Raw genomic sequence first — 27,862 nt, 5'->3', positions numbered from 1 at the left:
TTTAAAAAAATGTATTTGTTATTTGTGTGTACGTGTTTGTGTTTTGTTTGCTTGTTCTTTTTTTCTTTTACTTTTTTGGTGATGATTATGATGATGATTATTATTTTGTTTCTCCCTTCTTAACTAACTCTTGTTAGGCTTTTATATTATACCATCACTTTGCATGTGCTGTGTACTAAATGTGGTGCTCTGGCTAGGGATGCCTGGGGGATAGGGAAGCCTGATTTCATTTCTGTGCTCTCCTGTGAAGTGTCTGCCTCAACGATATAGCTAATCTGTAAAAATGCAGGGATACAACTTCTTGACCCATCAGCCATGTGGTAAATCTAAACATTTAAAGTCATGTGGTGCTTAGAAACTGTGGCAATTAGACATTTGTAGATGGCTTGAAATATCTTTACAGTGGTTGATGCTGGTACTGGAAGTGTTAGAGCATATTTACTGTAAATAGCATCATCTATAATGATGAGAAGCCACTATATTTGCCCAGGCTTATTACCCTGTCTGTGTTTGCTCTCTGAATCAGTTCTTTTTCTCATGCTGGCAATTTTAAGGTGCAATTTGATGGTCTTTATGCTATTGCTGTTAGTACAACTTTATAGAAAAACAAACAAAAAAATCTGTAATTTTTTCCAAGATTTCCAGGTTTCAAGATTATTCTTGAGGAGTTTATAAGATGATTTATCAACTTATCAGCTGTTTATCAACTTAAACTTTGAGGAAGGATCTTGAGAATGAGTAAAAATTGTCCAGTGTATGTGAGAGTAAGGTGACAAGGCTGGAAACTTTTTCACAACAATAAATAGTCCTAAATGAACCAGATAAAATTTAAAAGTGTTGCTGAATAAAAGTACTTTTAGATTGTGTTACTTTTTGTGCAGCTTAATCTGATCTAAATTAGGACTTTGAAAAAACAGTGCTCATGTCAAGAAGAGATAGTTTGGATGGAAATAGGTGCCATGGAAAACTATACATATTTTCCACAGTAATGTATTTTTAATGCATTTTTTCCTCACTACCTAGATAGGCAACATACTTTGCTGAAAATACATTTGTGTATGTGAAAATAAATACATTTTTAATGTTTGCTTTTAAATGTTTTGCAGTGCTACTCAGATACTTAAAAACAAAACAAAAACGAACTTTTCTGAGTTTCTTTTTGAGGAAAGAAGGGAAATTATTCAGGTTTTTATGGGGACAGGTTTATTTAGAATCATAGAATCATTGAATGGCTTGGGTTGGAAGGGACTTTAAAGATCACCCCATTCTAGTCCCCAGCCATGGGGGGGATTACACCTTCCACCAGACCAGGTTGCCCAAAGCCCCACCCAGCCTGGCCTTGAACACTTCCAGGGGTAGGGCTTCCACGGCTTTTCTGGGCAACTTGTGTCAGTGCCTCACCACCCTCTGAGTAAAGATTTTTTTTCCTTATTTTTAATCTATACCCACCCTCTTTTAGTTTAAAGCCATTCTTCCTTGTTCTATCATTACACTCCCTGACAAAGAATCCCTCCCCAGCTTTCCTGTAGACCCCCTTTAGGTACTGGAAGGCCACTATAAGGTCTCCCCAGAGCCTTCTCTTCTCCAGGCTGAGCAATCCCAGCTCCATCAGCCTGTCTTCACAGGAGAGGTGCTCCAGCCCCTCGATCATCCTAATGGCCCTCATCTGGGCTCATTCTGATAGTTCCATGTCTTTCTTGTGCTGGGGGCTCCAGAGCTGAACACAGTGTTCCAGGTGGGGAGTACCCCAAGAGCAGAGCAGAGGGGGAGAATCACCTCCCTCCACCTGCTGGCAAGGCTTCTTTTGATGTAGCCCAGGATCTGGTTGGCTTTCTGGGCTGCAGGAACACTTGGCTGGCTCATGTCAAACTTCTTGTCCACCAACACCCCCGGGTACTTCTCAGAAGGGCTGCCCTCAATCCATTCTCCACTCAGTCTGTTTTTGTGCTTGGGATTGTCCTGAACCAGGTGCAAGACCTTGCACTGGATGCAGTACTTTGCACTATTTTGCTCAGTTGCATTGCATACACAGAGAAAATGTATGGATAGATGCCAAAAGGGTTTCGTTCAAAACCTGGTAATACTAGTCGGAAAGTTTTCACTAATTTCAAGGAAGCCTGCTTCTGCCTGTTTCTTCTCCAGCCAAAACCAAATAAAGGGATCATTGTAAAAGCAATGAAATGTCAACTGAAAACTTTGGTCAGGGAGATGTTTTCATAGCTGGCGGAGCTTCTGCACAACAATGCATTTTAGTGCAGTGGACCTGTATTTCTGTCTCATACAAGAAAAGTCGCTACTGTTTTAGTCCTGTGAAATAAAGTTGACTGAACTGGTTTTCTAAAAACACAAGAAGATTTCTATATAGTTGTGGTGTCAAAAATGTACTCTCACAGGTCACCTCCACATGCTTGTATTAGCATAATAAAACTCCTATTACTGGTGTATTTTGATGTTATCTTCCTATCCTGTCTTGAATTTTCTGTGGGTGAATTTTCATTTATTTAGTCTCTGGGTAAAACTGATGCTGTGTACATATACGTTTAGATTGTGAGGTAAGTAAGTCCAAGGTAAATTATATTATCCTTTCAACAATCTTACATGGTATCTATAAATTAGTTAAAGTCTCTGCATCTGAAAACACAACATGAACATTTTACATCCTTCTCTGTTCAGCTATATAGTTTTCAGTGAGGCTGACAGAAATCATTATTCTGCACAAATCTATGCTAGTTATTTTGTCTCTGTGATTTATTGCCATTAAATTCAGTTGGCAGTATTCGTGAAAGTAGCATGGGTGTCATTACCTCTGCATGTGTCCATAGGATCAGGTTCTTTGTAGCCAGAACACAAATTGCAACTGCTTAATAATAGACAACTGGAAAGCAAACCATCTGCACTGAGATCACAATGGCCTGATCATTTTGGTGCCAGCTGCTGTATACCACATTCTTCTGGCAGCTAGAGAGTGTGCACTAGAGAGAGGCATTCCATACATTTCACATAGTCATATGCACACAATGTTTCAAATACAAAGTGGGCTTTGCTGAATGTGGACCTAATTTAAAGTGTTTTCTAAAACTGTAGCAGAAATGCTGTATTAGCAGCTTAGTCTTCCTAAATGCATGTCTGCTTGTTTGATTTCCTAATCAGCATGATGTAAATGTGTACAACGCAGTGCAGGTGCAGGCAATGATAATAGGTCCAAACAAGTGCAGGAAATATTTAATAGAAAGAAGTTCCAATTATTTGTCCAGATATAGAAATTCTTGAATATTTGTAATTAGTTACCATGCTCTGTGTTTAAAACTTGGGAATTCCACCATACACTGTGACTGTGCCTTTCTGAGTAGAAAGGAGGACTGTGTTGTCTGCATGAATTTTTGTCAAATCATACATTAAAAACATTCATGAAGCAAATATTTCTAAAATGGAAAAACTACTTCAAATATATCACATATAATTAAGATGTACTAAGCTAATAAAATAAGGTATTTCTGCTGTTTTGGAAGCAGCAGCCAGAAATGACTGAAAATTACAGACTATATAGCAAACTACAGGACGCTAAGGTAAGGCAATAAAAATTACTGCTGTCCTGAGGATGTCTGGGTCTTGTTTCTTTCTTCCTTGATACCTCTCACTAGTTCATAAAAAGTTAAAATACTGTCTTGTTTTCTTGTTTAATAAATCATGTATTGATTTTTCTTAGTTTCTTAAATTCCCTAATTTTAAGTTGTTAGTCATAAACAGAAGATTAGTTTCATTAGATATCCATGAATAAGAGATTCTTAATTTAATGCTCTCCTTCAGTTCTTTATCACTATTAAAAGAGGAAGTTTCCAGGAAACGCCTTTTTTTTTTTTCCTTCTATTATTTATATTTGGTAATAATTTGCATCGGCTAATAAATATTTAGGCTTTTAATCTGTTAGTTTACTCCTCAGTACAAAATGGAAGAAGTTTGATTATCAAGGTGATAGATTAATTGCTGCTGGCATTTTTTCTGCACTGCACCCATTAATTCTTTTAAAAGTGCTGCTGCTGAGATAATTGTGCTGTACAGTCCAGAGAACACTGTGCTTTTCAGTCTATAGTCTTTTTATAATTCAAATATAAATAGTCAAAAGGCCTGTATCATTGCAGCTTTTCTTTGATAATTTTATGATAGTTTATTCTTTTTAAATCTTATTTATATAAAAGGGTAGCTGAATTGTAATGATACTTTCAGAATGTATGGACATAAGCAAAAATTAAGCAGAAGTGAATGTCTTTTGTTGAAATTTGAAAAGGTGTTGCAATGTGAGGAAACAAGCCTGGCCCTCTCTTTCTGCAAATCTGGTAACTTTACACCAGGCCCTTCGTCTCCAAAAAGTTTTTGTATATAAAAGAAAATTCATTGACTCATTAAATTTCAAGCCAAGTAAACACCAGCAGCGTGACACTAGCAGTATGAGGTATTATGAAATGCTATTTTTGACCTTCTTGTTCTATGTCCTTTAAAAGTACAAGGAAGTAGCATATACATTACCATTGTATTTGTATGTCTCGCTTGACAGCTCAGTGCTATATTGCTGCCATGTCACTAATCTACAGTGATTTAGTATAGTAGACTATGATTAATACTTTCTAATTTGAAGTTAATGAAACTGCCTGTTTGTAGCAGAACAGTAACTCTTAATACTCTGTTAGAGATACTGGTGCATAATTCATTATTCATCTCTCAGACTGGAAAGACTGAGAAAGTTCAGTGTTATTTAAATAAGTGTTAGTAAAAAGTAATTTCTCTGAAGGTCAGTAAAGTTCAATTAAAGCCGTTCTTGTATTCTGTCCCACAAATCACATTCCTGGGGTGGTTATTTTTAGAATAATTGCTTGAGCTCTGAGTGTCTTACAAACTACATCCAACCCAGTCAGGATGTCAAGAGGGCAGTAGTCCTGAACTGTCAGCATTGTGAATCTATGTCACAAAGATTCTTTACACCTTCTGATGCTGATTTTTTGTCATGTATTAGGCTATTAGGCTTTAAATCATGCAGTTAATATTTAGAGCAGTCATCACTACTGAGATTACAGGCAAAAGGAAGTTGTTGGGTAAGGTGGGTTGAGTATCGGAACAACAATCAGAGCCTAATAGTTCTAAATATCAACTATATCAACTTGCTTTCCTCTTTTTTTTTTTTTTTTTTTTTTTTCTAAAATGAATTATGCTTTTGAAAACAATGTGTCAGTGATGCTAGTAATTAGAAGAGGTAACTTGTTCTAGCCTTTGTTGTTATTGCAACATGATACTTAATATTCTTGAGGCTCACAGAATAAATAGGAATACTCTTTTAAAATCAGCAGATTGTTCAGTATCACATTATTCTTTTCACGCCACTTAAAATCAGTGACTCTTGATCTGTTTGCAATGACAAATTTTATTAGCTAAGCTGCCTGTGACTGCGGGTAAAGGCAGAGCTTGGCATTGAGGTTGACCAACCAGCCCCTTTACAGGTGCATGGTAAAAACTGGCTATGCCTTCAAAGGTCAGGTTACCTGTTAACTCAGGTGTGTGTTGCCTGTAGGTAACTTCCAGGCCTAAGTGAGTCAGTGTCTTTGGAAGATGCCTTTTATTGTGTGAGTGTACTGGCTTAGGTATACCATTCCTTAGGAGTCTTTACATTGCACTTAGTTGTGTGGTGTAAACATTTTGTTGGGTTTTGTGTTTTAAAGGATGTCATGAGTCAGCAGCCATAGAAGCAGTGTGATACAGGTGATTAGTGAACAGGCTCATCTGAAGTCCACTATTGGTGAGGCTGTATTTCTTCATTTTGTATTTGCATCAATGGCAAAACAAAACAAAACAAAACAAAAAAAACACACAAGATAATATTGAAGGCTGTCTGTGAATTAACTGGAAAATTATCTGGGGGAATAGTCTTCTGCAAATGGAAGGTACTTACCTTTTTTCAAAATGGGATACAGGTATAGGGAACAAGAACAACATAAATACAGATTAAAAAAAAAAAAAAGTGTAGATAATTGCATTGGAATATCTTTATTCTAAAGCTGATTACTGATAATTATTAAATTAATATAAATACCTTCTTCCTCTTAACCGTAATGCTCAGGAAAATCTTAAAGGAAAAATGTTTTGTCATGGAAGGCAGGGCAAATAGAACTGGCAGGGGAATGCTAACAAATGCTAAGTCTTATAATTCTCTGGAAGATCTCTGATGCCTATAAAATATCATTCTGTGAGGTGAATGCTTTTTCTGGTGATTACATGCTTTAGCTAAATAGCAGTTAGTTTCAAGGAGTGTGTACATGGAAAGTATTTAAAACCACTTTGAGGTAACAAATAGTTCACTTAACATATTTTATCAGATGAAGGACAGTCTGACATAAAATATTCATCACTCAATTTGTAAAAGGAATCTATGGGTAGATACAGCTACCTACAAGATAAATTTATTTTTCCAGTAAATAGCTATTGCTTAAATATGCTTCCAGCAAGGGTATAAGGGATTTTCATTTCAGTTATCCATGAGCACTGAGCTGTGGAATTATGAAATGAGCAGAACTTGTCCCTCTGTGTTCTTGTATGTTTGTTTTATTTTTTTTGTTTGTTTTTTTCTAGTTTCATCCTCACCTCTCTGCCCCATTCCCAGACTTTATCATATTTCTTCTCAGACTGTCAGAGGAAAATTTTACCATGATCTCTTAAAGAGGAGCAAAGGAAGAAGACTTTGGTACTTCTAATCATGCTCCTGCTAGCTCTTTATTGGTGTTGTTGTTATTATTAATATGCTGTATCGGGAAAATATTTGAAAGAAATTAATCAACTGTATTTTGTGTATAAAAATCATTTAGCAATACCAATAAATCACACACAGAATCATCTTATGTAGAGAAGGATCTTCACACACCGTTGTGAGAAAAGATAATATAGTAATGCTATCTGGCTCTGATTTACCAGATTATTGTTCAGTTTATCTGATGTTTATCTGTGTATCTGATGTTTGTTTTCCACCATCAACTCTAGACTGATAAGATGAAAGATGCCTGGAAAGGGAGGATGCCACTGGAATGAAGGAAGTAATCAAAATCTGACCTAATAAAAAGTTCCTTTCACTCCATAGGCCCTGCAAGACTGTTTCCCCTTTCTGTAGACGAAGCAGGAGGAGTCTGAATGAGAGCTCATTGAGACACCTGGGCGCCTGCAGCTGTCTGATCTCTGTGGCAGTGTTCACACAGCCTCCTGCTCCAGCTTCCACTGCATCCTTGGTGTGCTTGGCACAGCAGAAGGCAGCCTCCCACCTGGTGCTAAGCCACGGAGTGATTGTCTGAGTGGGTACAATAGTGGCATAAAGTGAGAGGGAAAAACAATGAGAAATCCTCTCTGTTAAGGAGGATGGAAGCAATGGGCTCTGCCCAGTCCTTCTTGTTCATTTCTAGTTCCTTAGAGTACTGTTACAGGATTTGAGAGAGTCCTGATTATTTAACTGTTCAAGTGCATAAACTTTGAGCCCTTTAAGAGAAAAAGATGTGCTATTCTGAAAAGCTGAATTTCTTCACAAACCTTAAGATAGTCTGTGATTTACTACTCTGTAAATGTTCCAGAAGCTGGGAAGTGAGGGGCTTTCTCCATATTTTTTCCTCTTGTTTACTACAAAATTGTAGTCCCTGTTACAAATGCTGTCTGTGTATATAGCAAAGTGTACCCCAAGAGTATCCTGAAGCGTATCCTAGTGAGGGAGCTAGTATAGGGCTCAGGAGGGAAGTAGTCCTAATTTTTATAATTGGTGCATAGTCCTTGAGAGCCATGCTCCAACCAGAATGGATGTGAAATTATCTTTAAAAGGCAGCTGAGGAAATTGAGTGCATCACAGAAGATCTCTGTTATCTGTGAGTGGAAAAGCTGTGCAATCAGCAATCATAGAATCATTAATGTACGAAAAGACCTCCAAGATCATCTGGTCCAGCTCTTGACAGATATCGCACCCTCTGAGATAGTACTTCTTACTAACTATCCATCTTGTCTGCAGTTTGTCTTCTGAAGCAGCTGGGAGATGATGTGCCTATCACAGAATCATTAAGGTTAGAAAAGACCTCCAAGATCATCTGGTCCAACCATCCCCCTACCACCAATATCCCCCACTAAACCATGTCCCCAAGCACCACGTCCAACCTTTCCTTAAACACCCCCAGGGACTCCACCACCTCCCTGGGCAACCCATCCCAATGCCTGACTACTCTTTCTGAGAAGAAATGTCTCCTACTTTCCAACCTAAACCTCCCCTGGCACAACTTGAGGACATCTCCTCTAGTCCTATCACTAGTTATCTGTGAGAAGAGGCTGACCCCCAGCTCCCCACACCTTCCTTTCAGGCAGTTGTAGAGAGCAGTAAGGTCTCCCCTGAGCTTCCTCTTTTCCAGACTAAACAACCCCAGTTCCCTCAGCCGCTCCTCACAGGACTTGTGTTCCAGGCCCTTCACCAGCTTCATGGCCCTTCTCTGGACACTCCCCAGGGCCTGGATGTCCTTGTGGTACTGAGGGGCCCAAAGCTGAGCACAGTACTTGAGGTGCGGCCCCACCAGAGCTGAGTACAGGGGGACAATCACCTCCCTGCCTGCTGGCTACACTGTTTCTGATACAAGCCAGGATGCTGTTGGACTTCTTGGCCACCTGGGCACACTGCTGGCTCATGTTCAGGTGAGCATCAATCAGCACCCCCAGATCCCTTTCCTCTGCACAGCTTTCAGGCAATATCCTTGTCCAGGTCTGTGCAGTAGCTACCTACTAATCCTAGTGAAGCCTTCTTTGGTTGCTAACTAGTGTAGTTGAACAGTGAGCTGTGGTAATCAGTGTGATGCAAAACCAACAAGATGAAATGGCATTGAACCAGCATGCACACGTGTGTGTGTGTGTATTTGTGCACACACATAAAGTATACAATGTGGGGCTTTTTTGTATTTTGTTGCTGTTCTGAAATAACTCACTGTGCTGCCTATCTGTCAAAGTAAAGGAAATTCTGTGCAGATATGTACATGGCAAATATGTTTTTTTTATATGTTTTTTAATTTTGTATTGTTGTACTGTATAGTTTATGGGCTGACAGAAGGAGACATCTTAACTTCTGTGTGTTTACACTCTTTTCCCTACTGGCAGGTAAATGTGTGGGGAAAGTCTGCCGGGACTCCAATGAACACTACAAGTTATCAAGCAATTGATTTCACTCTTCCCATTATTTGAGAAAGTTTAGGACGTTGAACATACAAACTCAGAATCAATAAAGCGTGTGTTTATAAGTAAGATAAAGTAGACATAGTGTAAGTACCTTTCTCTTGTGATGATGTTGTGCTCCTTGAGTTTGATTTTGAGATTTCCTTGTGATTAGTTAGGAGAGATGGGACTGCCAGTCAGCACAGCTGCATAAACCATATATTTCCAGAAATGGGGATGTAGTGGGAGCTACCTAAGACAACCAGGTGTGAATCCATTTGCATATAAATGCTCCTGTATTCTTTGAGAGGTGTCACATCATACTAATAGATTTTCATTTTTTTTTAATAGTTCTCTGATTATTGTTTAAAGAGAGTATCTGTTTGTCAGCAAATTTAAGAGTTTAAGTGAAAGAAGACAATTTATGTATTCTTTGTGAGTGTGTGTGTTTCTCTTTTTTTTTTTTTTTTTTTTTTCTCCTCTTGGGATCTGACCTTTCAGTCTCGTGTATTCCTGTTTGTGAATGGATTTCTTGTAAACTTCAGTCATTTAGACTCATTGTACGTTGAAATTTTGATGGAGTCACTCCAGGCCATGTCCACTAAGTCTGTTTTCCTTAGACAAAAAACTTGTTATAAATTTTCTTGTTACTGTTAGTATCTATCAGGTGAAATGATAGTCATGTGCTTTCCTCTAAGCTCCCGTTACTGATTTTTGTAAAGCTTTTTGTAGTGATTCACATGAAGGGTGTTGTATTGCAGTAGACTATGACATACCTACAAGAAGACATGCCTGCTAGATATTTAGACTTGGAAACCTTGATTGTCTTTAAGAGGAAATGGTTAGAAACAGCCCTCAAATGGTGGGCAGTCCAAGCTGCAAAAATTGTGAAGGGAAGTGGTATTCATGATATGGGGTCTTATTTCAAGGATCTGCATTGAAGAACAGTATTACTGCTTGGTGTCTGGGGCCATTGTATCACTGTCCTGGGTATGAATGATTAACGTTGTAGTTTATGATTTTTTTTCCTTGTTTATCTATTGTAATCTAGAAAGTAGATTAATTCATTATTATTTTTTTCTTTTTTTTTTTTTTTCTTTTATTTTCTTTTCTTTTTGGCAGTAAATATGAATTAAAAGTGAAATGAATGCATGGAATATCTGTAGAGATTCTGACTTGTATATAATGTCTGTGGCCTTAGGGGTGTCAAGTGACCAGCAAAACTTGCGGTACTCCTCTCCTCCGGTGATAACTTTTGGTATGATTGCAGAGTCACCACTATAACTGTATGTTGGCAAGGTAGTCTAGAATAAATATAGAATTGTGACCCATAATGGCAGTAAAAGTTATATATATGCACATATATATGTATGTATATATACACACCATAGATGTACATTTCTGGAAGAACACACATTGAAATAAAAATTAAAGCATTTTAGGATGTCTAACTGTGTGTTTAGGTCAACTCCCAAATGTCTGTTGTTTTATCTTCTCTAAGATTACTGATTTCTCAAGCTTCCCAATAACACTCTAGCAGATTCTGTGTTCCTTGGTTCCTTTACCAGTATAGGAGCCAAACTCAGACTACATATTTATTTCATACAGACATCTGTGTTTAGGATCCTGTTTAAGTTCAGATCAGCCTCATTTGCAGGCATTATCAGTCTCTTGATAAGGAAGAAGCAGCCTGAAGGCTCTTGGAAGGCTTTTGACTACCTTTTCCACCTCTTTGGAAGAGCTGCTTTCCCTGGTTTGGCTGAATAGTATCATCTTTGCCCTGAATTAAATATAACCCTTGAATGACTATTCTACAGTTTGACTATCTTGAGAAAAAGTTAATATACATTGTGAGATAAAACACTTTCTCTGCTTGGAAGGGTGTTTAAATGACGATTGTACAGTTTGTTTTGGAATAGCTAGTCGTTATCATGGCTATTGAGCAATACTGTACTATGTAAGGATTTGATTAGTCTGAAAAAATCACCATATAGATAACATGCATTTTTGTTCACTTTAGAGGCAGTTCTTCTTCATCCTTCCAATGCAGCAAACTTTAGAAATTTTCATCATGTTCTATATAGAAGCATCTTCCATGTTCTAGGAAGAATATACAAACATTTTTGGTAAAAGATTTTATTATGTCTGTGGAATGTTATCAAGGATGACTCATTCCAACACTGTTTTCTGTGTAGGTTTCTGAATAGCTCTGAATGTCTCTGTGTTTGGACCTCACACATGATATGACACAGGCACTTATCCTCATTCTTCATGCAAAAGATGAAGCACCTAAAAAAATACTGAGGTAAATTAGCACATTTCATTAGTGAAAGTCAAGATCTGAGTTCACTTAATATGCATACCTACATATTTAAGGACTAGTCAAAAGCCTGGTGACACCAGTAGAAGTCTTACAGGAGTACTGCAACAAATCCATATTTTCAAGTTTTGAAAGGGGATCTATATTATCAGTGGTAGCCTTGGCTGTACCAATCATGGAAACAATTTGAAGATCTGGAGTGGAGATAGAAGAGTAGCAGAGGACTGTTTATGGATATCAGAAGAGAGCAGACAGGTTGCTCAGGGAACTGGTAGGTATGACCCCATAGGAAGCAACTCTAAAAGATGAAAGAGCTCTAGGGCTAACAGGTCTTTAAAGGACAGCATCCTCCCAGCACTCAAACAGTCCACCCAGATAGGATGAAGAGAAGAACCAGGAGATGAGTTTGGCTAAATAGGGAATTCATGACAGAGATGCAGTGTAGAGATGATGTGTACAGGAAAGCGGGGACAGGCTACACAAAAGCAGTGTAGAAACTTTGTCCATTCTTGAAGGAATGATACATGGAAAGACAAAATTCAGCTAGACTTCAAACTATCAAGTGATGTCAAGGATAACAAGAGCTTTTGTTGCTGCGCTATCGTTTCAAAAAAAAAAAAAAAAAAAAAAAAAGTTTAATCCTGCTTCTGAATGGGGTGGTGACTCTGTGATAGGAGGCATAGTTGAGACTGATGTACTTAGTCCCTTCTTTATCTCAGTCTTCATTAACAAGGCTTACCTGTCCTCTCTGTCTAGGAGTGGTACAAAGCTGAAAGGAACTACCATAAAGAGGACAGAGTCAGTGGCATCCAAGAGTGCTGAGGGAACTGGTAGATGTCATTGTGAAGGCATTCTGTCATGGAGCTCCAGGGAGGACCTTGAAAAATGGGGAAAGGAATGTTACACCTTTTCTCAGCAAGGGCAGAAAGGATCTGGAGACCTTCAGGAAGCTCAGCTTTGCTTTGGTTCTAGGGAAGACAGTGGAACAAGTCATCTTGGAAACCATTTCCAAGTGCATAGAATAACAATGTGGGAACAGCAGTCTTCATCCTTCATCTATCTGGTTGCATTCAGTGATAAGATGGCTAGATATGTGGATGATGAGAGAGCAGTGGATATTGTCTACCTCGAATTCAGGAAGACTTTTGACAGTTTTACATCCTTACAAGGCATCCTTGTAACTAACTTGGGATATTATGGTTATCTGAGTGGATAGTTAGGTGTGTGAAAAAATGGCTGCATCTCTCATTAAAATGAGTGTATTCCAGTATCCCATCTGGAGGCTGGTTACCCACATTAAGGTCTATCCTGAGACCTTCCCTGTTTATCATGGTTACGATCTACACTTTGTGTTCAATAAGAAATGGCCCTGAAAGTTCAGGCATGGGGTTGAGGGTGTCTGAAAATGGGGGAGATACTGACTGGATACAAGTGAAAACACCATACTGCAAGAGTTACAAGGTGCTGAAATGGGTTTCCCAGGGAAGTTTTTCATCTCCATCCTTGGAGGTCGTAAAGACCTAGCTGGGTAAAGCACTGTGCAACCCAGTCTGACTTCTCACCTGATTCTGCTTTTAACACAACATTGGACTGGAGCCCTGGTGAGAACCTTTATAGCCTGGATTATGCAGTGATTCTAAGAATAAGTGTTAAGGGTCCACTGGAAGACTTTGAAAGGATGTTTTTCTTGTAACTGTGAGGTAGAGAAATAATATTAGAAAGCACGTATGTTTCTAGAAGGTCCATTGCGTCAGCCTATTTAGAAATTGTCAGTCAGATGAGTATGAATGAATTGAGGTACAGGTAAAAAGACCATTTTTGTGGGTGTTTATAGACAGTGTGAAGCAGAAATGGGTACGTTCCCACTCTATTGTATATATGGAGTGTTTTGCATTTATACTTAACATGATTGTTTTTTCAGTACTCATGATTTCAAGCTTAGGTTTTGGGAAATATAAGAAGACGTGATCCAAACAGAACTCCAGAAGACTACATGCTTACCACTTTGCAAATCTATGAAATGTTTTGGCAAACCATAGTAAGCCCGTACAGTTAGGGAACTATAACACATGGTTTACAAAATGAGGTTAAGGGTGCTGGTTTTTGTTCAGCCCAAGGAAAAGAAGGCTAAAAGCAAAGGAGCAGCTGGTGAGTAGGGAATAGCTTGTATATGGGTATATTCATCACCATTATTTGAGGAAGTGGTGAGTGTTATTTCAAGTCTTCTTCCCGCTTCCTTTTGGCTAGTCTGTCCCTTGAGTGCTACAGGGATTTACAGTGGAAGTAACATTTTAATGTTGAGGATAGAGTTGTATAATGGATCAGCTGATGGATACTTTTAATTTTAAAATACATGAATGTGCAATGGTTTCTCAGTTGAAGAATTTTCATTACCCAAGTCTGAGACTTATGCACAAGACAATAGGTGCAAACACTATAAAGTAGTAGAATGTGAATAAAGCCTTGGAAATTAGTGCTAATGCTAAGGAAAAAGTCCTCAAGCTGTGGAAAAATAGCCAGGTGTGCAACTATGTTTGGCCTACTGTAGCAGAAGTACAGAGCCAGTGTTCCTTCAGTTTGCTCACAAGCCTAAATTGTGGAAGAGGCTACAAATACAAGGCTTCAAAATGTACTCTGTGGTAGCTCCATGTGTCTGTGTATGCCCTCTTGCCCTCTATGAAGCATTGTTAGCACAATAACATAGTGAGCAGTGTATAGTTAGCTTTCTACTGAACCTTTATTAATAATTTGTTTATCATGTCCTGCTTTTTCAAGATGTGTGATTTCTTCCCTTTCGTTCTGGCTGTCCTTCGGTTTTTCTCCTGCACACTTTCTAACATATTGCAGTATATCAGTTTTCTGTGTTGCTGCTAATTCCTGTACTTTTGGTTCTAATTCTCTATTTTGTTTCTTTTCTCCCTTAAGCCTTTTAATTTTTGTTTATTTTATTTATTGTATCATTTTTCTCCATAAGGATAAAATGTGCATGGGAGGAAGTTAACTGCAGCAGAGTTGACTAAAATGAATTAAAGAATTGTCCAGGGCAATGGAATCTCGGAGCTTTGCTGTTTGAGGGGTGAAGGCATATATAGCAAAGAAAAATAAAAAGCATAATGTAAAAGTTTTGCCTGGTTTAGCCCATGTCCGTAGCTGCTGTGTGCATGGTGTTTGCTGACCTCTTTCAGGTTTCTGGAAGTGATAATGTGCATCCTGCTTCATGTGTTCATGCAATTGCCTCCTGACAGCTGCAGTGCTGATAATAAGACAGTGTGTATGGGCTACTGTACTACTGAAGCTTCTAATACTGATCCCCCTCCTTAAGCAGCACAACACACAAGCTTGCCCTCTGATGCTCTGACTCCTAGCTCTAATGTACCCCTGTGTTCTTTGTTTTTAGAAAAAATTGCATTGTTTTACCTCACGTGGTAGGTTTGTTCATAGTTGCCACACATGGGGTGGTGTGTAGTGTGTGTTTAAAGAAAAAAAGAAAAAAAAAAGATGGGTTATGTCATGTTTAGTTGATGTAATTTCTTCCTGAATCTTTTCTCTGCCATTTCATGTGCTTGAGCAGCTTCTCAAGAAATGTTCATATGGGATTGTGGAAACTAAACAAGAAGAAATAAAGTTCATTTATGACCTTGTTAGGATTGAGGTAAAAAAATAATTTAGGCACTTATTTTTCCTTCTTGATGACAGGGCAACTTCAAGAAAGTATGTATGGTAAGTTGAATGATTTTTTTGCAAAGCTGTAGATGACTGGAAAATCAGCTTAAGTAAGAACAGTTTAGAGAAACTTTATTGGCTCCCAAGTTGTATACTTCAGATAGATGTTTATGTATATTGTTAATCAAAAGAGACATCTAGTTCTTCATATGCCTTTGTTTTTAACCACTTAAAGTTTTCTGAAGTATTTTTTTCCCTTCAGCTGATGGCATCTGTGTGCTTAAATGCTTGGTTAACAGAAACACCGAATACTGTCGTGTGGGAAAAGAGTCTTTGTTAATTACACTGGGATACAAGAGTGTCTTGCTTCGGTTCAAGTCACAAGTTGGTAAGTACATCTTGCATTTGTGGCTATCTTCTCTGTCCTGTCATCCTTCTGTATTGGTCTTCTAATACTGTTTCATGCTGGCTATTTAAATATAACATTTTGTAATGATGTTTTGCACAACTTCATCTGTCTCTGACCCACTGCAACTGTCTCTTTTTGGAGTATGGACCATTCCCATGGGGAATATAAGTTTTTAACAAAGCAACTGCAAATTCATTTTCTGAAGAAAAAGCAGATATAAATAACAGATTCATGTGACTGAAATTAATGAACTGTAATAACTGGTACATGTAATGCTTTATATGAGCCATCTGCCACTTGCTGTCCCACACTCAGATGTTGTCTTACAGATCTGTTCATCTGAATAATTAATTACTTTAATATACACCTGCAGTTCTTATAATATTTTATAAGTAGTGATGGTAAAAGGAAACTCACTGTTACAGAAACATAACTAGTTTAGTAAAATGTTGAGTCTATATTTTTATGGTTCTAAATCACGTTATTTTAATAAATCCAACAACTGCTACTTTCTATTATGTACTATCTTCACGTCTTCTTACTGGCTTTTTCAAAACCATTCTTAGTTTTTTTGCAAGCAAATTCAAAAGATTGCCTGTTTATTCTGAGTAGTGTGTAGTTGCAGTAGTTGCAGCCATGCAACTCATTTTGAAATTGTGTAACTACGGGTAACATACAGCTTCCTCTTTAACAAGAACCAGGAGCTCTAACATAGCAGAACTACATCAGCAGGACTTGTGATTTCCAGAGGAATCCATTTTATGTTGTGTGGAAACTGAGTCACAAAACTGAGTCACACTCACATTTGCTATTTGGCAGCTTATTTAAAGATACGTACGTGTTTCGAAGCATCAAAGGCTGAGAATTTTGACATATATGGGTTTGTGCAATGAGCTCATAGAAACTCTGAATGGTCACACAGACACAATACATGCCCTCTTCAGTCTTTCTGTAATAGAAAATGCAGTTTTTAGACTCACCCAATTTTTCAGTTGGGTGCCAAGTCTTGGTGGCCTTCAAAGTCCTACCTTTCATCTGTATTCATCAAGAAAAACTTTTCACATTTTCAATCTCTTAGTTTGCAAAACAATATGAATGTAACCTAATAATGACTGTTAGTGTTGTGCTGCTGTTATGTGTTTTGTTGTTTGTTTTTAACTTACGTACTTGAGAATTACAATTCAGCATTGTGTTTTCATTGAGCTCTTTCTCTTGAGCCTGCAATTTGGTGTTGGCAGAGTACGATATCATAACTGAAGAGATAATTAATTTTAGGTTGTTCAGTAATTTGCTTGGCTTATTGCATAGATAGCTAATAACAAGTAATTAAGGCGGCAGATGGACAGGTTTTTCTCTACTCTTTGGTCTACAGTCTCTACCATGTCTTACTTACCTAATGAAGGTCCTGATTCCAACAGGCACTGATTGTTTGGGACCCCAAGACAAAAGAAATTGCTATTAGTTCTATCCTCCTCCTTTAAAAAGAAGTATTTGAAAAAAAAAAAAAAATTGTTTCCTCACAGTATGATATTATTCCTGGGAGGGGTACTTTGAAGATTAAGTGGTAAATTCAATCCCCTCTTTAGCTGTATTCCTTGGTGATTTATCTTTACGTAATTTATATAGCTAAATGTCATGAAATAGATAAGAACAGTATAGATAGTCTCTTCATTTATTATTTCTGATTGGTTTTTAACATGACAAAATTGAGCGTCAATATTTCTGTCTTGCATGCAGTGTTAACCTGAAAGTCACTGATAGGATGTTTTTTCCCCACGCCATCGCAATAGTTTCCTGGTACCTTCTTCTACATGTTAAGTATATCTAGTTTGTGTGTTTGCTTTTAACTGCATACAAGTGCAGAGGTTAGTCTCACTTTTATGAATTTTCAAAGGTTTATATGTGTATAGTATTATAAATAAAAATGATTCTGTAATTCAAAAAAGTCTGAAAACTCCTTGTTGGTATGTTTACAGTGTTAACTATGAAAATGCAATGTAAAAGCCTTAGTATTTTTGAGTCCTCTGTAATTTAGGAAGGTAGAGGAAGGTGAGGAGTAAGGAATGAGGAGAGAGGGAAATTAATGCCCTACTTGTGCCCACACAGAGAATAGCTGTTTGGCTTCCATCATAAATCACAGACTATATCTTCCATTTCCTGCTGAACATATGTTAAACATCTGAGAAGGATCATGCAGGCAATAAATATGAAAGTTAGTAGCCGAAAGGCTTTTTTTTTTTTTTTTTCTTTTTTTTATTATTCCCCCCAAAACAAAGATCATTTCTCTGTAACAGATCAACCAACCAGTCTGTAACTCATCTGTGGCAGATTTGGTATGTAGCTTTCTACTCCATGGTGGAAATGCCCTGCTTAATTTAGCACAGAATTTGTTCATGAGCACAGTATAAACTGTTCTTTCAGATTTTGGCATAATGTGGATTCCTTCTCTTCCAAACCTAACTCTGTTCTCCAGCCACTTTCAGAGTGCATCCAGACATTAGACATACCAGTACTTTGCAGATGTTTATTTACTAGCAAAACTCACCTTAAAACTTGTCAGCTCTAATTATCTGTGCCACTTACACAGAAGCACAAATACAGGAAAATAAAAATAGGCTTCTTACAGTTTGCAGTTATTTATAGCATATATTACTTGTGGATATCCACATACAGATTTGAGATAGAGACATCAAACTGTGTGTCTGTATATACATATTAATGTACATGTGATACATATATTAAAGGTATTCATAGTTATTTTGCGTATACAGACTGCACATGCTGCTAGTGTAGTATAATTTAAGCAAAGGAATGGAGTATGTCTTATGGTGATTTTTTTCCCCTCAGTTATTATTTCACAGAATGACATATTGATCTATTGAGCTATGATCCCGTTAACCAAACAGTCCAGAAGAAACCAATCTGTAGAACAGAGCAATTGGTGCCAAGGACCTGGTATGGAAACTGTACTTCTCTGAGGAAGAAGCAAGAATAGAGGGTGTGTGTACTTTGAACTAGATCTAGACTATTCTCATAGACTTAATACACATTGACTATTGAATTTTATTCCTGGAATGCATATTTTGGTTTAATTTCATCCAGAAAAACTCTCAGTTTAGTGTGACTCCATGACTGCTCAGTCATGAAAGCCAAAGCACAGTAAGTAGAGACAAATCATGGATTTACCTGGAGACCAAGTAGTTGGAAAGAAGCTATTCAGCTGTTTAAATGTAAAAAATTTTTACCGAATAATAATAAGGTTCACGAAGTAAACAACCAAAATGACACCATGGTTGCTCGTTAGATTCTGTTTGAACTAGTGACTCTAGTTTTCAGCAGAAGAAAAAAAGAGTTTGGCTTGCCTAAGTCTTATTTTGTTTCAGTCAATTTAAAATACAGTAAAATCCACAAATGTTTTTAATATTGCAACTTGAAATTCATGCAGAGTTTTACTGCATGAACAATGAGGTGCAACTTTTTAAGAGAATTTTCAACACATAGACAGTAATTGCAATCTAGCATTTGCTGGTCTCAAAGAAGTAGTAGGAGGTTCTACTACTGAAATGACTCCCAAATCAGAAAGGGTTTGATTTTTAAGCCATACTGCATGCACAGTTTTCATCCTTAACTTATCACCTCTGGGGCAGAGACTTTGGTTCTGGGTTGTACTTCAGTTTCTGCATTTGTCCACTGTAATATAGTGACTCTGAGCTTTGTAGGTCTTTTCCCTGACTTAAATCATGTATGTGTCTATCCCAAACACTGGATGGTCTTTGGGAATATGCAGCCATCAGTTTGACCTCTTCAGATTCCAAGGAAATAGGTGTCTGTTAATAATCTTCCAGGTTGTGTTTGGAGTTGAGGACTACAGTATGCAAGAACAAATACTCATAATGTGATTTTGGAGACTGTTCATCTATCTGTAAATCTGAACAGAGGAGGCTACCAGTGACTGTGTCTACTGCTGTATCCATTAGTCTTGCTGTTCAGACCTTTGGGTTTGCCACTGTCTCAGTCTTTGATTTTCTATGGCATTGCTTTTTTCCATCCAATTAAAGGCAGCTATACAAAAGCTCTGTAGTGTTTTGAGCTGATTGTTTTCAAGGTGTAGAATCTAATGAAAAGATCAAGGCCTGAGCGCTTCTGGCACTATTTTCAGTACTTTTTGTTTCTCCAGACTTTCCTTGAACAATTCTGTGGGAATGTTTTTTAGCATTAGCATTTTAAAATACTTGTTGATTCTGATTCCTGGGAGGAAAAATTAAAGGGGATTGGAAAAAAAAAAAAAAAAAATCTCCCAGCTTTTGAGCAATTTGTACTACTCTAAAAATAAATAGCCACTAGTTCTGTGCTACCAGACAGCAAGACATGTCTGTGTCTACCCATTCAACGAGGCTCTCCCTAAGTGTTGCTAGACCTTTCATATACCAAGACTTTCAATACTGTGGCTCTTTACATCTAGTAGACACAAGTAAGCCACCTACATCAACCATTTCTGCCTCAATATTTCCATTTCATCCTATTGTACTGTATTAAGCCAAATAATCTTTCTTCATTAAAGCATGATTAAAGCATTCATCTTTCATTAAAGCTTAAGGTGTATTTTGAGGAAGATTGTTTATATAAAATCACATTATTTTGAAGATGAATAAAGTAAAAGATCCAATTCTTAATATATATAAAAGTTCCAAAAATATAATGTTAAGAGTTTTGCAATATGACAATAATTTTTGCAACCTTTATGTAAATCTAACTACAGCTTTAAAACCCATTTGTCTCTCTGTTGTTTAATACAACTCTAATGGTTGTTCTAAAGAAAGTGAAATATTTAAATTTAGATACTTCATAAAGTCATTTTATGAATTATGAATATTCTTAAGATAACATTTTTAGTGTGAGACTGACGTGGGGGGAAACTTTTGCATCTGCTAATTCACATTGCTTTATGGTGTGAATGATGCTTGAATTAAAGGTACTGCTTTAATATTCTTCTTGATAATAACTGACTGCTCTATGAATCTGGCTTCATTTTTGTTTTAGTTCAAATGTGAATTAATTACTAATAGATGGAATGTTCTGTTAGAAGAAAATTTATTTTAGTTAGAATATGTAGTTGGGAGGTAGTACACTATTTCACTTTCTGCTTACCACAGAAAGTGTATGTTACTGTTGCTAAAAATGTAAAAGATTTTTGCTTTGGGAAAAGTATGACTTAGGAAATTAATAATGAGATTTGGAACATGTGGAATCCAGCTTCTGATGCAGCATGACACAATGCCGTTAAGTCATGTTTCCTGTAAAAATGTACAACTGATTGAGTCCCTTGAGTGCTGACTGAATTTCCAAGCACTGAATTCTAATGTGCTGATGCTTGAAATGATTCCCTGAGTAGTATGTGTGGAACAAACCATTCCCATTGCAGAAATCAAGACTAATAAAAGAGTTTTGAAGTACACTGCCAAATTTGAATCTCAAAGTAGTATTCTGCTAAGTGACCCAGTCTGCAAATTGTGTTTTAATATTCGGTCATGTTCAGAGCAAAATTTTCTAATGGTGATTAAAGTATTCATAAATGAGTTTTTAAAATGAACAGAATCTTATTAGTCCAGTCTGCTCTGTTTATGACTATGAAATGTTGTATATTTTGTTATAAGGTGTATCAAAAATCTTTTGAACAAATGCTGTCAAACAGATGTAAACTTAAGGATTTCTGGAAGCTTTGGAAGCTTTTTCGCCTATGTGTGGTGAACATTCCTGGAATTTTACTAAGGTACTTCTAATAAGCGTCACTGTGAATGTCTTTAGTGGGTTTATGTGGCAAGGTTTTGGTAGCAGGGGGCCATAGGAGTGGCTTCTGTGAGAAGGATCTAGAAGTTGCCCCATGTTTGGTAAGGGCCCCACTGCTGACCAGAGCTGAGCCAGTAAGTGATGTTGTTTTGTGCCTCTGTGAGAGCAGATTTAAGACAGGGAAAAAAAAAAAAAAAAAAAAATGCTGCGCCACACAGCAGCTGGGAGAGTGAGAGGAGTGAGGAACAGCCTTGCAGGCACCAAGGTCAGCGAAGAAGGAGGGGGAGAGGTGCTCCAGGCACCGGAGCAGAAGTCCCCTGTGGCCTGTGGTGAGGCCCATGGTGAAGCAGGCTGTCCCCCTGCAGCCCATGGAGTACCACGGTGGAGCAGGGTTCCACGCTGCAGCTCGTGGAGGAGACCACGGTGGAGCAGGTGGCCCTGCACCGACGGAGGCTGCGGCCTGTGGAAGACCCCTGCCGGAGCAGATTCCAGGCCGGACCTGCAGCCCGTGGAGAGGAGCCCACGCAGGAGCAGGTGACCTGGCAGGAGCTGCTGCCCGTGGGGGACCCAGGTTGGAGCAGTTTGCTCCCGAGGGATGGACCCCGTGGTACGGAGCCATATCTGGAGCAGTTCTTGAAGAGCTGCTGCCTGTGGGAAGCCCACGCTGGATCAGTTCAGCAAGGACTGCATCCCGTGGGAGGGACTCCACAGCACAGGGGACGAGAGTGACTGAGAAGGAGCAGAAGAGAAGAATTGCTCTAGCCTGACCATAGCCCCCATTCCCCGGTTCCCCTGCGCCACTGAGGGGGAGGAGGTGGAAGAGGGTGGATGGGGGGGAAGGTGCTTTTGGTTTCTTTCCTTTGTTTCTCACTTCTCTAGCTTGTTAGTAATAGGCAATAAATCTTATTATCTCCCTATGCTGAGTCTATTTTGCCTGTCACAATAATTACTGTGCCATCTCCTTGTCCTTATCTCAACCCTTGAGCCCCTTTCGTATTTTCTCCCTGTTCCTCTTTGAGGAGGGGGAGTGAGAAAGCGGTTGTGGTGGAGCTCGGTCACCCACCCGAGTAAAACCATCACAATGTCTGAAGTCTCCTTACAAGCAAATAAAAACAAAAAGATGTTCTTCCTTTTTTGGAGATAATACTCCAGCTTTGAACATCTTGGATGGTAATCTAGCCTTGATGTGTTTACTATATTTTTACTTCCTATTTCTGCTTTTTTTTTTTCCCAAAGCAGGCATTTTATTACTTAGATATTGTTCAACTCTGTTGTTCCAAATGGTAGTGCTCAAGGCCAGGCTGGATGGGGCTTTGAGAATCCTGGTCTAGAGGGAGATGTCTCTGTCCATGGCAGGGGAGTTGGAACTAGATGATCTTTAAGGCCCCTTCTAAGCTAAACAATTCTATGATTGTATGTTGTGTGTGTTTTTTTTCAAACCCATTCAAAGTTATGACTGTATACCTGTCATCAATTTTAGGCCAAATTGACTGCATAATATAGGTATTGCATTTTAGTTGCCTGTAGCACATAATGCAAAATGTTGTGGGAATAGCACTTCTCTAAGGCTTTTAGCAAAACTCCATAGATCAGAAAATCAAATGTCTGTTGGTAAATACATTTATTTATTGGTTTATTGAAAGTATCGTTATTTTGGATTGGTGCTCTATGTGGTTTGTGTTTTTGTGTTTGTTTTGTTTGTGTTGTTGTTGTTTTGTTGTTTTTTATTCCCCACTGGGCTTCTTTTCTCTTATTCTTTGTATGGATTTTTTGTTTTGTTTTGTTCTGTGTTTATTTTCCCTCCATTTCTCCCTCATCAGCCATCCAAGTTTAATGCTAGATCTTTTTGTTTTGTTATGTTTTGCTTTGTTTTGTTTTGCTACTACTCCACTCTCTTCACCCGTTGGTCTTGTAATAGAATCCATCTATTTTAACCAGATGAGTGAGGTGCACTACTTTATTATCTTGTGGTTTTGTATGTGTCTTCTGCTGTGAGGATAAGCACTTTGTAAAGATAAATCAATACGGAAGTTCTGTTTATGCAGTGTGCAACCATTCAAGTGACAAATTACCGGGAGCAGGGTATGAATATCCGTGTGGAAACTGCTAGAGTTCTGGAGCTTCTTTCCTTTTTGAGAAGGGAGCAGAACTCTTTGGGAGGATATTCTTACTCTCTTTGGTCATGAGAATCAGTTTTAGTTGACCTTAATTCACTGTCTACCCAGTGCAGTTTTTAGGCTATCAATCACTATAGCAATATCTGCAGAATAGTTCCAACAAGTTATCAAACTGTACAATTACTTAGTTCAGGTTCAATATCTAACAGCAAATATGAGTTAGCTGAGATACATGTCTAGTCAAACCTTCACAGACAAATTCCCCCATTGTTCAGCAAACTACAGCTTTCTGTCAAGGTGAAAGTTTTCAGAGGAGTACCTGTTATAAGACATAAAACTAAAAAAATGGGGAAATGAAAACAAATCAAAATCCTAACAAGCTTGGCTTTCAAGGAAAATGTTTAAGAGTTATATTTTTAATGTTCTTTTATGAAGTTATTTACATATCTTTTTTCTAAACGAGATTATTGCAAAAGCACTTTAGTCTACAAAATTGGAAGTGCTTCTTGCCTTTTCAGTGGCTGGGTAAGTGAGAGTTTTGTTCTGAAATCTAGTAATGCATTCTGTACTGTGAGAGGGGGATATACATAAAAGTATAAATGAAAAGACAATAAATATTCTTCTTACCTCTGTAATTGAAAGTCTCGAGCCATTAATATGACACTATTGCAACATGTCTGTAAGTCTTGTAAAGTTTTGTTTTGTTTTGTTTTGTTGGTTTTTTTTTGTTTGTTTTTGTTTTGTTTTTTTGTTTTTTGTTTTTTTTTTTTCCAGCCTGCTGGTTGATTTGAGTGATTGGGGTGGTGAGAGCACAGGGATTTGTTTTTCAGTGAGTAAAAATTGTAAGATATTTCTTTGAAGACAGCCATGACTGTTTAAGAAGAGTTTCTGTGTTCTTCCCAGTTTACAGTTTTCCCAGACAATAAAGCTAATGAAATAGTTTGGAGGTTAGAAAGAAGGCTTAGCATGGCATCAAGAAGTACCTGTGCCCACCCCTCCCACACCCCCCCCCCCCTACACCCCAACAAAAGCACATGATTTTGCAGAAGACCTTTTGTTTTCAGGAATAACCCCTGATAACCCCACAAATTCCATGAGTAAGCAGAATCCTGTTTCAAAAATTCATTTATTTATTTTTTAATCTAGATAAACAGGGAAAAATCCAGGACTGAATAAAAAGTGGTGACATTCTAAGCAGTACACTCAGATTACTAGGCAATACCCTCCAATAAAGAAGCATTATAGCCAAGATTGATTTTGTAAAGATGGTAGAAGATCTGAAGAGGTTAGCTGATTGTTCCCTGAGATGAGAAAGTCAATTCCCCACAGCCTCAAAGGAAAAAATTTGTAGAGTGCTAGAAATTTGATGAAGAACATAGGACTGAGGATTAACATCAAATAGCCTTTGTATATTCTTGAAAAATACTTTGCTCGTTTTTGGTTTTGTATGCTTAACTCCTGGTTTTAAAATAAGTCACCTGGTTTTAAAATAAAGTAGTCCAGGCTGTCTGGTTTTGGTGTAGATTCTTTTCTTGTCCCCTTCTATCCTTAAAGAAATAAGAAAATCCAGTTTTCATAAAAGCTAGGGACAGTTCTTCATGTATTTTTCTGTATGACATATTAAGTTCCCAGATTCTTAGGAAGATCAAAATTAAATTTCATTTTAAGGACCTTAATCAATATGCACATAAAATTATATTTCATATCACAAGCAGAATGATGGCTAAGCTAATAAAGAATTTCCTTTATAGAAAAAATAAGAAGATAACAGCTTAGTGTATTTACATGCAGAAGCAAATGGAGAGAAGATAGGCTATTGTAAATAGTTGTTGGATATAAGAAATAGACTTGCTGGATATAAAACACAGACTCAAGAGAAATGCTTTGCTTTCTTTTGGGACAGTCTACAAAAGGGAGAAACATGATCTTGGTTGTCTGTGCTAAAGAGAGACAAAGTGGTCTGTGTACTTTAAGTCATGTGCAAAGTGTGCACAATAGCTTACTCAATTTTTTCTGTATCTAATATACATAATTCTGCATTTCTTACTATGCAAAAAATTATTATTTGGCAGTTTGCCCTGAGAGTCACGTATATGAATATATATCTGAATTCTTAGAAAATATTTGAAACATTTCTCAGAAAATATTTGAAACTGGTAGTAATTCTTATGAAAATTTCCAGGGCAATTTTGAATACCCTAAGTGATTTCCTTTTGAATCCTTTAACTATTTGCATTCAAAAACTAAACAAAATCCTAAATTCACATCTCCAAGAATAATTCCTTCCTTAAACCTGGTATTTAGTTATTGCTATTTAGTAAGTAGAAGCAACTGAAAGATTTTTTTGAATGCTTTATTTGTAAGTGTTTAGAAGAAAAAGACAATCACTGAACAGATGAAAAGAAGTACAGAGTAGCAAATTCATGCCAAGAGTGGACTTTTCATATGGCCTAGGGGAGCCAGCCCCAGAAAAGGGGGCCCTCAACCCCCCCAGCCCTCCCAGCCTCCTGCTTCCTCCACGTGAGGGCATCTTCCAGGCCTCTCCCAACACAGCCGCCTTTGGCCTCGCACGGACCACTCCATCACAGAGGCTTGCTGGGGTCACAGTGGCCATCACTGCCTCGGGCCTTTGCCCCAGGCCCTGTAAAACAGGACCGCTGCAGCTGGCCTGCCACTTGCTCAGCTACTTGGTCCTCTGAGAGCCAGCGTACGTGGCAGGAAGAAGGCTCGAGAAGGAGCAAGGCGAGCGGCAACCGTCCTCGGTGTGAGCACAGCAAAGCGGTCTGGGGAAGCACCGAGAAGGATGGCAACTAACAAGACGAAGATGTGTCATGGGCAGAGGGACAGCACAAAATACAACAGTGCCCAGGGGACATCTGGTGCCTGCCCCACAGACATGTATCAGAGATATCATTGGCACCACAGCGATGCGGGGAACAGGCCGGCCCCTCAGACATACAGCAGCAGGGGGCCTGGGCCTAACCAGCCGTGCAGTGGTGGCATGGAGCGAAGGTGGGAGCGTGAGGCAGAGAGCCGTGGGGAGCAGAGGCGTGCCTATCGGCCAGAATACAGTGTGGGACCCAGCTGTGGCCATAAAACAGATGGCAGCATTGACTCTGTGCCTGGAAATGAACTGGACAACAGCATGAGACCTAAACGTGGAACTTGGCAACCCCCTGATTTGGCACCCTGGCCTGAAAACATACCTGATGGAAGACGTCCCATGTGGGCAGTCCCGGGCAAGGACTGGCCTGTCCTCCTGCCTAACACCGTGGAGCCCATGGATCTGGGTCCACAAGAATAGGCGGAGGAACCCATGGAAGTAGATCCACCTCGGCCACATCAGACCTGGGACTACCCTGTCAGATCTTTGATCTGTGCCATTAGGGCACACCAACAGCTTTGCAGCAGGGTCCGGCGAGCTCCCTACTCATCGTTGCTTAGGCTCCAAGGCTTGGAGCCACCAAACACCCGGCAATAAAGAACTCTTGCTGATTCTTGGGGGTTGCGTGAGTGCTTCTTTCCCATCCCCAGTGGTTGCACGAGAGGTGGCAGCCCTTCTGCACAGAGCCTTGAAGAGCACAAGAGAGGACCCAGCGTCCTTTGGGCTGCTGTGCTGGAGTGATGGGAGGAGTCCCCAAGGGCCACCATGTGCCTTTAACATTTGTTAAAATAGACTGAGGTGTGAAAATAGTAGTGTGTAAGCAATTATAGGTGGCTGATTTCTTATATTAGGAGTGAGTTTCCATAGCAGAGTGATTGGTAATGACAGATGTGGAGAAGCCTGAGGTACTCAGCAACTTCTTTGCCTCCACTGGTAGATGGGCTTCCCAAGTCTTTCATTTCCCTGAACCTGTAGGTGGAGGCTGGGGGATCAAAGCGAAGAGGAAGTTTGAGACCACCTGATGAATCTGAACAGGTACAAGTCTATGGGACCTGATGACATGATTCCCAGGGTCCTGAGGGAATTGGCTGATGTAGTTACCAATCCTCTCTCCATCATAGCTGAAAAGTCCTTGGTTGATGTCCCTGGTGAGTGGAAAAAGAGAAATATCATGCCCCTACGCTTCAACAATTAAAACAAATAGTTGAACAAATAGGACTACTCTTCAACAATTAAAACAATTAGGAGACATTTCTTCTCAGAAAAAGCAGTCAGGCATTGGGACGGGTTGCCCAGGGAAGTGGTCGAGTCACAGTCCTTGGGGATGTTCAATGTGTAGAATGTGGAGTTGTGATTAAAAGTTTGTGAAAAGATTGCGCTGAATTAGATTTAATGCTGTTCCTTCTTTTGTTCCTGAATCTTTACTGCCATGTAATAGAGAGGATTTTTAGTATCTATTTTTCTGGAGATAGATGAATTAA

At 38.7% G+C, this 27,862-nt stretch overlaps 1 protein-coding gene across 1 annotated transcript in view; it reads left to right on the top strand.

Moving 5' to 3' along the window:
• LOC118156098 (histone-arginine methyltransferase CARM1-like) overlaps positions 1–27,862 on the top strand; it is a 76,985-nt gene that overhangs the window by 7,538 nt on the left and 41,585 nt on the right. The window contains exon 2 of the mRNA XM_035309885.1: positions 15,447–15,572. Coding sequence (XP_035165776.1) covers positions 15,447–15,572 — 126 coding nt within the window. The remainder of the gene's footprint in view (positions 1–15,446; positions 15,573–27,862) is intronic.

The sequence above is a fragment of the Oxyura jamaicensis genome, chromosome Z (genome assembly GCF_011077185.1).
Source record: "Oxyura jamaicensis isolate SHBP4307 breed ruddy duck chromosome Z, BPBGC_Ojam_1.0, whole genome shotgun sequence".
NCBI lineage: Eukaryota > Metazoa > Chordata > Aves > Anseriformes > Anatidae > Oxyura > Oxyura jamaicensis.
This window is presented reverse-complemented; position numbering and strand designations above follow the sequence as displayed.